Source organism: Entelurus aequoreus, linkage group LG12 (genome assembly GCF_033978785.1).
Source record: "Entelurus aequoreus isolate RoL-2023_Sb linkage group LG12, RoL_Eaeq_v1.1, whole genome shotgun sequence".
NCBI classification, from domain to species: domain Eukaryota; kingdom Metazoa; phylum Chordata; class Actinopteri; order Syngnathiformes; family Syngnathidae; genus Entelurus; species Entelurus aequoreus.
Genome location: NC_084742.1, coordinates 42,373,187 through 42,384,675, shown reverse-complemented (window position 1 = coordinate 42,384,675; position 11,489 = coordinate 42,373,187). Strand labels below are relative to the sequence as shown.

General features: G+C 39.0%; 1 protein-coding gene across 1 annotated transcript; it reads left to right on the top strand.

Annotated features, from left to right (window-relative positions):
- Window positions 1-6,238: 6,238 nt before the first annotated feature.
- Window positions 6,239-10,665, top strand: nicol1 (NELL2 interacting cell ontogeny regulator 1). The gene is made up of 4 exons (XM_062067015.1): window positions 6,239-6,337; window positions 6,507-6,620; window positions 8,225-8,313; window positions 10,084-10,665. Exons 2-4 carry the CDS (start codon window positions 6,518-6,520, stop codon window positions 10,150-10,152), a joined length of 261 nt encoding a protein of 86 aa, XP_061922999.1. The 5' UTR covers window positions 6,239-6,337; window positions 6,507-6,517; the 3' UTR covers window positions 10,153-10,665.
- The last annotated feature ends 824 nt before the right edge of the window (window positions 10,666-11,489 follow it).

Sequence of the window (11,489 nt, the reverse complement as noted above, 5' to 3'; positions counted from 1 at the left end):
ATGCGTCCCACTACTGCTGTGTCGTCCGCTTACTTCATAGTAGGGTGTTAAGTGCAGTCCCAGGTCAGCAGTGTGAAGAGGAGGGAGCTCAACACACATCCAGGGATCTGGTTGAGGGCATCTGGCAGGGAAGGGTCCTTTGGGAATTATGTACCCTGGGTGTTGCAGTTTATGCACTTGATGCCTTTCCACTTGCTCTCAGGATCATTGGAGGTGAAGTCACCCTGCAGGATCTTTTGTGAATAGGAGGCTTCAGCCCTCTTAATGCCCGCGTCCAGCTCTCTTCTTAAATGTTGCCTTGAAGTACAAACCCTGTTTCCATATGAGTTGGGAAATTGTGTTAGATGTAAATATAAACGGAATACAATGATTTGCAAATCATTTTCAACCCATATTCAGTTGGATATGCTACAAAGACAACATATTTGATGTTCAAACTGATAAAAACAATTTTTTTTTGCAAATAATCATTAACTATAGAATTTGATGCCAGCAACACGTGACAAAGAAGTTGGGAAAGGTGGCAATAAATACTGATAAAGTTGAGGAATTCTCATCAAACACTTATTTGGAACATCTCACAGGTGAACAGGCAAATTGGGAACAGGTGGGTGCCATGATTGGGTATAAAAGTAGATTCCATAAAATGCTCAGTCATTCACAAACAAGGATGGGGCGAGGGTCACCACTTTGTCAACAAATGCGTGAGCAAATTGTTGAACAGTTTAAGAAAAACCTTTCTCAACCAGCTATTGCAAGGAATTTAGGGATTTCACCATCTACGGTCCGTAATATCATCAAAGGGTTCAGAGAATCTGGAGAAATCACTGCACGTAAGCAGCTAAGCCTGTGACCTTCGATCCCTCAGGCTGTACTGCATCAACAAGCGACATCAGTGTGTAAAGGATATCACCACATAGGCTCAGGAACACTTCAGAAACCCACTGTTAGTAACTACAGTTGGTCGCTACATCTGTAAGTGCAAGTTAAAACTCTCCTATACAAGGCGAAAACCGTTTATCAACAACACCCAGAAACGCCGTCGGCTTCGCTGGGCCTGAGCTCATCTAAGATGGACTGATACAAAGTGGAAAAGTGTTCTGTGGTCTGACGAGTCCACATTTCAAATTGTTTTTGGAAACTGTGGACGTCGTGTCCTCCGGACCAAAGAGGAAAACAACCATCCGGATTTTTATAGGCGCAAAGTTCAAAAGCCAGCATCTGTGATGGTATGGGGGTGTATTAGTGCCCAAGACATGGGTAACTTACACATCTGTGAAGGCACCATTAATGCGGAAAGGTACATACAGGTTTTGGAGCAACATATGTTGCCATCCAAGCAACGTTACCATGGACGCCCCTGCTTATTTCAAATAAGCAGGGACTAACGTTTATTGATAACTGGCCCTCTTTCTGGGGCAAACCAGGCTTGCTGATGAGAGACGGCCTTCACCCTAACCAGGAAGGCGCCATCATCCTGTCTAGAAACATAGACTACTATTTAAGTCTCACTTGACTGACTACACTAGAGCAAGCCCGGTCACAGGCAATTACAATGTCTGTTAGTCCGGGTGAGGAGTCAGTTAAGCTAGAACTAGCCAGCGCCAGGCTGGATAATCCATGTACGCATAGCAATTCTCTTAGAATAATACACAATTCACATAATGTTTTTTCTGTTGTGTCTGTGTCAGAGGTGGACATGCATTCTACTGAGGTGGCGAATTATGATATGTCCAGTCTATTGCAGCACCAAGCAAACAATCGGAAAATTCCCGTCATATCAATTCCTAGATATGGTCGAAACTATTTAAAGTGCACTACGCATAATAAACGCAACATTGTTAATATTGCCACTACGGATAATCTTAACAAAAACTCGTCAAAACAGCCCAATACCTATAATATGGGCTTTTTAAACATAAGATCATTGTCTCCCAAGGCGTTATTGGTTAATGAGGTCATTAGAGACAACAATCTTAACGTCATTGGTCTTAGCGAAACCTGGCTCAAACCAGACGAATTTTTTGCGCTCAATGAGGCATCTCCTCCTAACTATACGAATGTGCATGTTGCCCGCCCTCTTAAAAGGGGAGGGGGTGTCGCACTAATATACAATGAAAATTTCAACCTTACCCCTAACCTAAATAATAAATATAAATCGTTTGAGGTGCTTACTATGAGGTCTGTCACACCGCTACCTCTCGACCTGGCTGTTATCTACCGCCCCCCTGGGCCCTATTCGGACTTTATCAGTGAATTCTCAGAGTTCGTTGCTGATCTAGTGACGCACGCCGACAATATAATCATAATGGGGGACTTTAATATCCATATGAATACCCCATCGGACCCTCAGTGCGTGGCGCTCCAAACCATAATTGATAGCTGTGGTCTTACACAAATAATACATGAACCCACGCATCGCAACGGTAATACAATAGATCTAGTGCTTGTCAGGGGTGTCACCACCTCCAAAGTTATGATACTTCCATATACTAAAGTAATGTCCGATCATTACCTTATAAAATTTGAAGTTTTGACTCTTTGTCAACAAGCTAATAATAATAATAACTGCTATAGCGGCCGCAACATTAATGCTGCCACAACGATGACTCTTGCTGACCTACTGCCTTCGGTAATAGCACCATTCCCAAATTATGTCGGCTCTATTGATAAACTCACTAACAACTTTGACGATGCCTTGCGCGAAATTATTGATAGTATAGCACCGCTAAAGCAAAAAAGGGCCCCTAAAAGGCGCACCCCATGGTTTACAGAAGAAATTAGAGCTCATAAATTATCATGTAGAAAACTGGAACGCAAATGGCGCGCGACTAAACTTGAGGTTTTCCATCAAGCATGGACTGATAGTTTAATAACTTATAAACGCATGCTTACCTTAGCTAAAGCTAAATACTACTCAAATCTCATCCGCCTCAACAAAAACGATCCTAAATTTCTGTTTAGTACAGTAGCATCGCTAACCCAACAAGGGACTCCTCCCAGTAGCTCCACCCACTCGGCAGATGATTTTATGAATTTCTTTAATAAGAAAATTGAACTCATTAGAAAGGAGATTAAAGACAACGCATCCCAGCTACAACTGGGTTCTATTAACACAAATACGACTGTATATACGACGGACACTGCCCTCCAAAATAGTTTCTCTCTCTTTGATGAAATAACATTGGAGGAATTATTACAGCGTGTAAGTGGGATAAAACAAACAACATGTTTACTTGACCCACTTCCTGGGAAACTTATCAAGGAACTGTTTGTATTATTAGGTCCATCAGTGTTAAATATTATAAACTTATCACTTTCCTCCGGCACTGTTCCCCTAGCATTCAAAAAAGCGGTTATTCATCCTCTGCTCAAAAGACCTAACCTCGATCCTGACCTCATGGTAAACTACCGACCGGTCTCCCACCTTCCGTTTATTTCCAAAATTCTCGAAAAAACTGTTGCACAGCAGCTAAATGAACACTTAGTGACTAACAATCTCTGTGAACCTTTTCAATCCGGTTTCAGGGCAAATCACTCTACGGAGACAGCCCTCGCAAAAATGACTAATGATCTATTGCTAACGATGGATTCTGATGCGTCATCTATGTTGCTGCTTCTTGATCTTAGCGCCGCTTTCGATACCGTCGATCATAATATTTTATTAGAGCGTATCAAAACACGTATTGGTATGTCAGACTTAGCCTTGTCTTGGTTTAACTCTTATCTTACTGACAGGATGCAGTGCGTCTCCCATAACAATGTGACCTCGGACTATGTCAAGGTAACGTGCGGAGTTCCCCAGGGTTCGGTTCTTGGCCCTGCACTCTTTAGTATTTACATGCTGCCGCTGGGTGACATCATACGCAAGTACGGTGTTAGCTTTCACTGTTATGCTGATGACACTCAACTCTACATGCCCCTAAAGCTGACCAACACGCCGGACTGTAGTCAGCTGGAGGCGTGTCTTAATGAAATTAAACAATGGATGTCCGCTAACTTTTTGCAACTCAACGCTAAGAAAACGGAAATGCTGATTATCGGTCCTGCTAGACACCAACATCTATTTAATAATACCACCTTAACATTTGACAACCAAACAATTAAACAAGGCGACTCGGTAAAGAATCTGGGTATTATCTTCGACCCAACTCTCTCGTTTGAGTCACACATTAAGAGTGTTACTAAAACGGCCTTCTTTCATCTCCGTAATATCGCTAAAATTCGTTCCATCTTGTCCACTAGCGACGCTGAGATCATTATTCATGCGTTCGTTACGTCTCGTCTCGATTACTGTAACGTATTATTTTCGGGCCTCCCTATGTCTAGCATTAAAAGATTACAGTTGGTACAAAATGCGGCTGCAAGGCTTTTGACAAAAACAAGAAAGTTTGATCATATTACGCCTATACTGGCTCACTTGCACTGGCTTCCTGTGCACTTAAGATGCGACTTTAAGGTTTTACTACTTACGTATAAAATATTACACGGTTTAGCTCCAGCCTATCTCGCCGATTGTATTGTACCATATGTCCCGGCAAGAAATCTGCGTTCAAAGAACTCTGGCTTATTAGTGATTCCCAGAGCCAAAAAAAAGTCTGCGGGCTATAGAGCGTTTTCTATTCGGGCTCCAGTACTCTGGAATGCCCTCCCGGTAACAGTTAGAGATGCTACCTCAGTAGAAGCATTTAAGTCCCATCTTAAAACTCATTTGTATAATCTAGCCTTTAAATAGACCCCCCCTTTTTTAGACCAGTTGATCTGCCGTTTCTTTTCTTCTCTCCTCTTCTCCCCTGTCCCTTGCGAGGGGGAGTTGCATAGGTCCGGTGGCCATGGATGAAGTGCTGGCTGTCCAGAGCCGGGACCCCGGGTGGACCACTAGCCTGTGCATCGGTTGGGGACATCTCTGCGCTGCTGACCCGTCTCCGCTCGGGATGGTTTCCTGTTGGCCCCGCTGTGGACTGGACTCCCGCTGATGTGTTGGATCCACTGTGGACTGGACTTTCACAATGTTATGTCAGACCCACTCGACATCCATTGCTTTCGGTCTCCCCTAGAGGGTGGGGGTTACCCACATATGCGGTCCTCTCCAAGGTTTCTCATAGTCATTCACCGACGTCCCACTGGGGTGAGTTTTTCCTTGCCCGTATGTGGGCTCTGTACCGAGGATGTCGTTGTGGCTTGTACAGCCCTTTGAGACACTTGTGATTTAGGGCTATATAAATAAACATTGATTGATTGATTGATTGATTGATTGATTTCAGCAAGACAATGACAAGCCATGTGTTACATCAACGTGGCTTCATAGTAAAAGAGTGCGGGTACTAGACTGGCCTGCCTGTAGTCCAGACCTGTCTCCCATTGAAAATGTGTGGCGCATTATGAAGCCTAAAATACCACAACGGAGACCCCCGGACTGTTGAACAACTTAAGCTGTACATCAAGCAAGAATGGGAAAGAATTCCACCTGAGAAGCTTAAAAAATGTGTCTCCTCAGTTCCCAAACGTTTACTGAGTGTTGTTAAAAGGAAAGGCCATGTAACACAGTGGTGAACATGCCCTTTCCCAACTACTTTGGCACGTGTTGCAGCCATGAAATTCTAAGTTAATTATTATTTGCAAAAAAAAATAAGTATGACTTTGAACATCAAATATCTTGTCTTTGTAGTGCATTCAACTGAATATGGGTTGAAAAGGATTTGCAAATCAATGTGTTCCGTTTATATTTACATCTAACACAATTTCCCAACTCATATGGAAACGGGGTTTGTATATAGTCTTCAGCAGTGCTCTCACATCTGCATTCAACCAGGCTTCTGCTTTGAGTAGACAGTGATTGTCTTACTGGTGGAGACATCATCAGCACACTGAGAAAAATAAACAGAAACCCATACTTATATTAAAAGTAAATAAATGCACATGTACAATCTGGAGCAAAGTTTTGAAAGGATTTTGATTCAGCGGCAAAGTAGAGAAAAAAACAAATGTGTTGAGAAAAATTTAATACCAATAAGCAACTATGAGTTTAAAAAAGAAAACAAGTTTGTGCAGTGCAAGGGAAAATAATAACAATGTTGAAAATAACTACAAAAAATAATTATAATATTGAAATCGGAACAGATAGTTAATAATGAATAGTAAATACATAAAAAAGCTGTATATTATTTTAAATGCGATGTCCAGCCGCTGGTCAGTTCTTTTATTTTGAAATCTGTTTTTGACCTCAAAGAACACGGCAATCTCCGCACATGCGCAATCGTTCGCGTCTACATTAAAACAATTCTCCTCGGCCAAGCTGACCTGCAATTCTCAGGCAAACATCGTCGACATATTGAGGGTAAGTGAGCACACGTCGTCCATTTCAGCAAGGTACGTCCGTGCGTCCATAATGCAATGAAACACCGAATACATTTATATGATTTGTATTGATTATGACGGTCGCGTTAATTAGTAATTTGTGTACAAGCACGCATCTTGTTATTGACAAGATCATGACGGAATCACAGGTATTGGAATCATGGCATCCAGAGGACTGATGCTCCTCCTGACGGCGCAGCTTCTTCTGTGTCTCGGCAGTGCTGATGCTGAGCAGGAAACGGGGACGGTCATCCCCGCGGAAAGTAGGTGTTTTCAACCTTTTTTTCTAATGCCTGTTTAAACCATGCAAGACTCCAGGGATAATTGATGAATGCTGTACCACATGAAAAGGGAGTGACTTTGCTTATGAATGTTACAATGATATTACAAAGCAGCACCAGTTCAATACACTGTAAAAAAAAAATCCTATTTTTATGGTTAATAATTTCTACTGTAATTTTTCCATTTTTTTTAAATAGTTTATAAAACTGTAGAATTGAAGACATGATCTGTAAATAAACAATCCGCCTGTTATTTTAAGTAATATGCCAGTAATGACAAACTATGTATATTTCTATTTTTTTTACAGAAAAATACCAAATTAATTTTACGTAGCATTTTCTGTTTTCTTAAATTACTTTCAAATTCATGTAAAAGTACAGTAATTATCTTTCATTAAATATGTAGCTTGTTATATAAAAGTCTATGTCCATACTAACAATTAGAGATAATATCGGCAGGTGGATATTATCGGCCGATAAATGCGTTAAAATGTAATATCAGAAATCATCGGTATTGTTTTTTTTTATTATCGGTATCTGTTTTGTTTTTTTATTAAATCAACAGAAAAAACACAAGATACACTTACAATTAGTGCACCAACCCAAAAAAAACTCCCTCACCCATTTTCACAAAAGGGTTGTTTCTTTCTGTTATTAATATTCTGGTTCCTACATTATATATCAATATATAACAGCACCCCCCGCGATCCCGAAGGGAATAAGCGGTAGAAAATGGATGGATGGATGGGTATAACAATACAGTCGGCAAGGGACACAGTCCGTAAGCACGCATGATTGTGCGTGCTGCTGGTCCACTAATAGTACTAACCTTTAACAGTTAATTTTACTAATTTTCATTAATTACTAGTTTCTATGTAACTGTTTTTATATTGTTTTACTTTCTTTTTTATTAAAGAAAATGTTTTTAATTTATTTATCTTATTTTATTATTATTTTTTTTAAGTACCTTATCTTCACCATACCTGGTTGTCCAAATTAGGGATAATAATGTGTTAATTCCACGACTGTATATATCGGTTGATATTGGTATCGGTTGATATCGGTATCGGTAATTAAAGAGTTGGACAATATCGGAATATCGGCAAAAAGCCATTATCAGACATCCCTACTAACAATCTATCCATTCATCCATTTTCTACCGCTTATAATAAAGGTATTTTTCTGCAGAACTGTTTGCATCGTCACTTTATTAAAGGTGGTTGATCTTAACAATTCAGAAAAAATCTGTAAAATAATGGTATTTTTCTGTGGAACTGCCAGCATTGTCACTTCATTAAAGGTGTTTGATCGTAATAATTTGGAAAAACTCTGTAGAATAAAGGTATTTTTCTGCAGAACTGTTTGCATCATCACTTTATTAAAGGTGGTTGATCTTAATAATTTAGTAAAAATCTTTAAAATTACGATATTTTTCCGCAAAACGTTTCAGGAAAATTTCTGTAAATATAATGTTTTTGATCATTATTTGGTTTATAATGTTTTTACTTTAATTTTATGGTTTTCGTTTGGCAGCCGTAGCTGCCAGTAGATGACCGTTTTTTTTACAGTGTACTTTTTTATTACAGGTCGCCCGTGTGTTGACTGCCATGCATTTGAGTTCATGCAGAGGGCCCTGTTGGACCTCAAAAAGACTGCATTCAATCTGGATGCCAGGGTAGGTTGCAATGTCATATGTAGCTCCATATTTGTATGCTTTATTTTGCTTTTTCTTGGTAAGGCTGTAAAACGTTAAAGGTTTCAACAGTATTGTAATGCCGTTGACAAACAAAAGGGCAGCATTTTACCCCAAAGTTTAAAGACAGGTCAATTGTTGAGGTTGCCACATGATGACAAAAATACATTTTAAGGAGTATTTGTTTATTAGTATTATATAGGCACTCAAAGGATCGATTACCTACTGTTAGTTTTTTACTCACACTCAAGGACCCATTGGGTTGAGTTTTTTCTTGCCGGGGATGTCGTTGTGGCTTCCTTTGAGACACTTGTGATTTAGGGCTATATAAATCAATTTTGATTGATTGATTGATTGAAGGACGGAGTCATGGGGTCTGCAAATGTCAGTTTTTCCCCCCCAACTCCTGTAAAATAAAATGTAATTCACAATGAAAACAAGTCAGTATTTTAAAAATACTTCTGCCTGAAATAAAAATAAGCATTATTAATGACATTTTTGTCATTTCAATGCTTGAACGGCCTGCAGTATGTTTTTTACATGACTCTGCTGGGTTTTTTTTAAATCAGGAAAATAAACAACAGAAAAACACCATAGCATTTTTTAAATATTTATGAATACACACCATTCCAAACATTAAGAAATAGAGTGAGAAACACACACCTATTTCATTGTTAAAGATCCCTTGTAGAAAACAAATATTTTTCTGCATGCTTTAACTAGGTTAAAAGGAGCGCCATCTAGTGGAAACATTTAAATATAAAATATAATTGATAAAATATTAACAAAGGCTTGCATTAATTCATGGTCAGATAAATGTTGGGTCAAAAATTGCATTTTTTAATCTGCCATTTCTTTGTATTGTATTTATTGTATTGATCTGCTCTCTATTTTATGCTGCCCTTTTTTTTTTGCTGCAGCTGTTACACATGCTGTAATATTATATTATATATATTGTATATATTATATAAAAATATATTATAATATAATAATATATCAGTATATATTATATACTGTATATATATAATATGTAAATATAACATAAATGTTATATTTTATATTGCTACTACGGTCTACTTTATACCTGCATTATCCTTACTGTGTGGAACAATTTCCCTTGTAGATCAATAAAGTTTGCGTAAGTCTAAGTCTATTGCGACTGAAAACCAGTAAATCCTCTCTGGCTAATTTCGCATACTGTTCATCACAGCCAAAATAACTGAATGGCACATGGCTGTCTCCAGGATCTCTTAAAGTCAAACTCGTTTTCATTGAAAGCAACATCGTAGTTATGGCTGCCCTCAGAGCCGCTTGTAACATAGTGAATAAGTATGACTGTTGTGTATATTTACCTGATTACACACTTGCCTTGGTATTTATTATACTTTTACGGACAAATTAATGGTTTGCTTGCTTTGAAATCCTAAATCAGGGTGACAAGCAGATATTTAAGCTATCATTTTGAATTCAACAAAAAACATAATTGGAATTTGTATTATTTGTTTCATGATGAGATAATGTGAATGTTTAAAAGACATGCACATTTTCTGTTAAAGTGGAAAAAAACGACTACATTTAGTCAGAAAGAATAAGTGCTTTATTGGGGCACATTATTTCCAGAATGTAGCGGCCAGACCTGGCCCTGGGGCCTTGAGTTGGACACCAATGTCTTAAGGGTAATACGCCCCCTGGTGGCGGTGTGTGGGCTTATGAGCATCTTTTAATTGTAAATGTGTGGTATTTGTGTTGCAGACAGAAACTCTGGTGCTGAGAGCCGAGAGGAGGGCTCTGTGTGACTGCATGCCCAGCTCACTGCACTGAACAGAACATATTCCAGAACTACTCATGTACAGCGATTTTTATTTCAACACACAACAGACACTTTATTGTCTCTCATTTCCGTGAGTGAATGTTGTCATGAAGCACTTTTTTTCCCCTTTTTTTTTTACAACCACAGATGTCTTACATTGCGGTTCCTAAAGTTGTAGTTCCTAAAGGAATAACATCCAGAGAGAAGTCTCATCATTTTTGTTAAACTTTACTTTTACTTAGCACAGCACTGTAGCATGAATTGACAGCACCTTTTGTGAACATAGATTGTATGTATAGATTTGTATGTAAGAGGTGACATTATTACCTATCAGATAACTGCAATATTGAAAGATAGTCATAACAGTGTTGTCGTCGTTTGAATTGTACCGTCTTGATAAAAGCTGTGATTATTTGTTGTAGCTCATGTTGTGTAACATTAATAATTTTGTGTTGCAGAAAAAAGTTGTGAACATTGGGTGCAAAAGGGCAGGGGGGTGCAAATAAAATGTACCATCAACTTGGTTCAAGTGTGGAAAATCAACATTTTACACCTACCCCTTGCAATTCCTTATTCACACCACAAGAGGGCGCTCCAAGTCATGGAAGGTGGGCAGCTGTGTCGCAGCATTGCAGTATTCACCCCTCCCTTCTTCATTACTGCAAGCTGAGGTGAAAGGCTGCTAATATTGTAGATCAGTGGTTCTCAAACTCTGAAAACACCAGAGTTTGAAAACACTCTTCAAGTACCATCAAAATGACCAACATTAAAATACAGTAGCACAGTAGGCCAACGTATTCATTAAAGATCAGGCAGCGGTTTAACTTAAGTATATGGCCACTGTAACATTTCACACAGCAACACTGTGTTTGAATATGGGAAAATAAAACACTTAATAGATTAAGTGATTATTTAGCGTACCACTAGATCAGTGGTTCTTAACCTGGGTTCGATCGAACACTAGGGGTTCGGTGAGTCTGGCTCAGGGGTTCGGCGGAGGTCAAAACACACCCGACTCATTGTGTAAATAAAAACTTCTCCCCATTGGCGTATTACGGATACGGCAACAGCAGAAGTCAGACTGATTTGCAGGTGTGTAATTTGTTGTGAGTTAATGCAGTATGTTGGTTTTGTTGTTTGAACAAGGTGATGTTCATGCACGGTTCATTTTGTGCACCAGTAAAAAAAAACATGGTAACACTTTAGTATGGGGAACATATCCACCATTAATTAGTTGCTTAGTAACATGCAAATTAGTAACATATTGGCTCTTAACTAGTCATTATTAAGTACTTATTAATGCCTTATTCGGCATGGCCTTATTATAACCCTAACCCTGGCCCTAACC

Excerpts from the sequence above, each read along its gene's own strand:
- nicol1 (XM_062067015.1), top strand. The coding sequence starts at position 6,518 with ATGGCATCCAGAGGACTGATGCTCCTCCTGACGGCGCAGCTTCTTCTG. Across the intron at positions 6,621-8,224 it reads GACGGTCATCCCCGCGGAAA|GTCGCCCGTGTGTTGACTGC; the intron begins GTAGGTGTTTTC and ends TTTTTATTACAG. Across the intron at positions 8,314-10,083 it reads CATTCAATCTGGATGCCAGG|ACAGAAACTCTGGTGCTGAG; the intron begins GTAGGTTGCAAT and ends TTTGTGTTGCAG.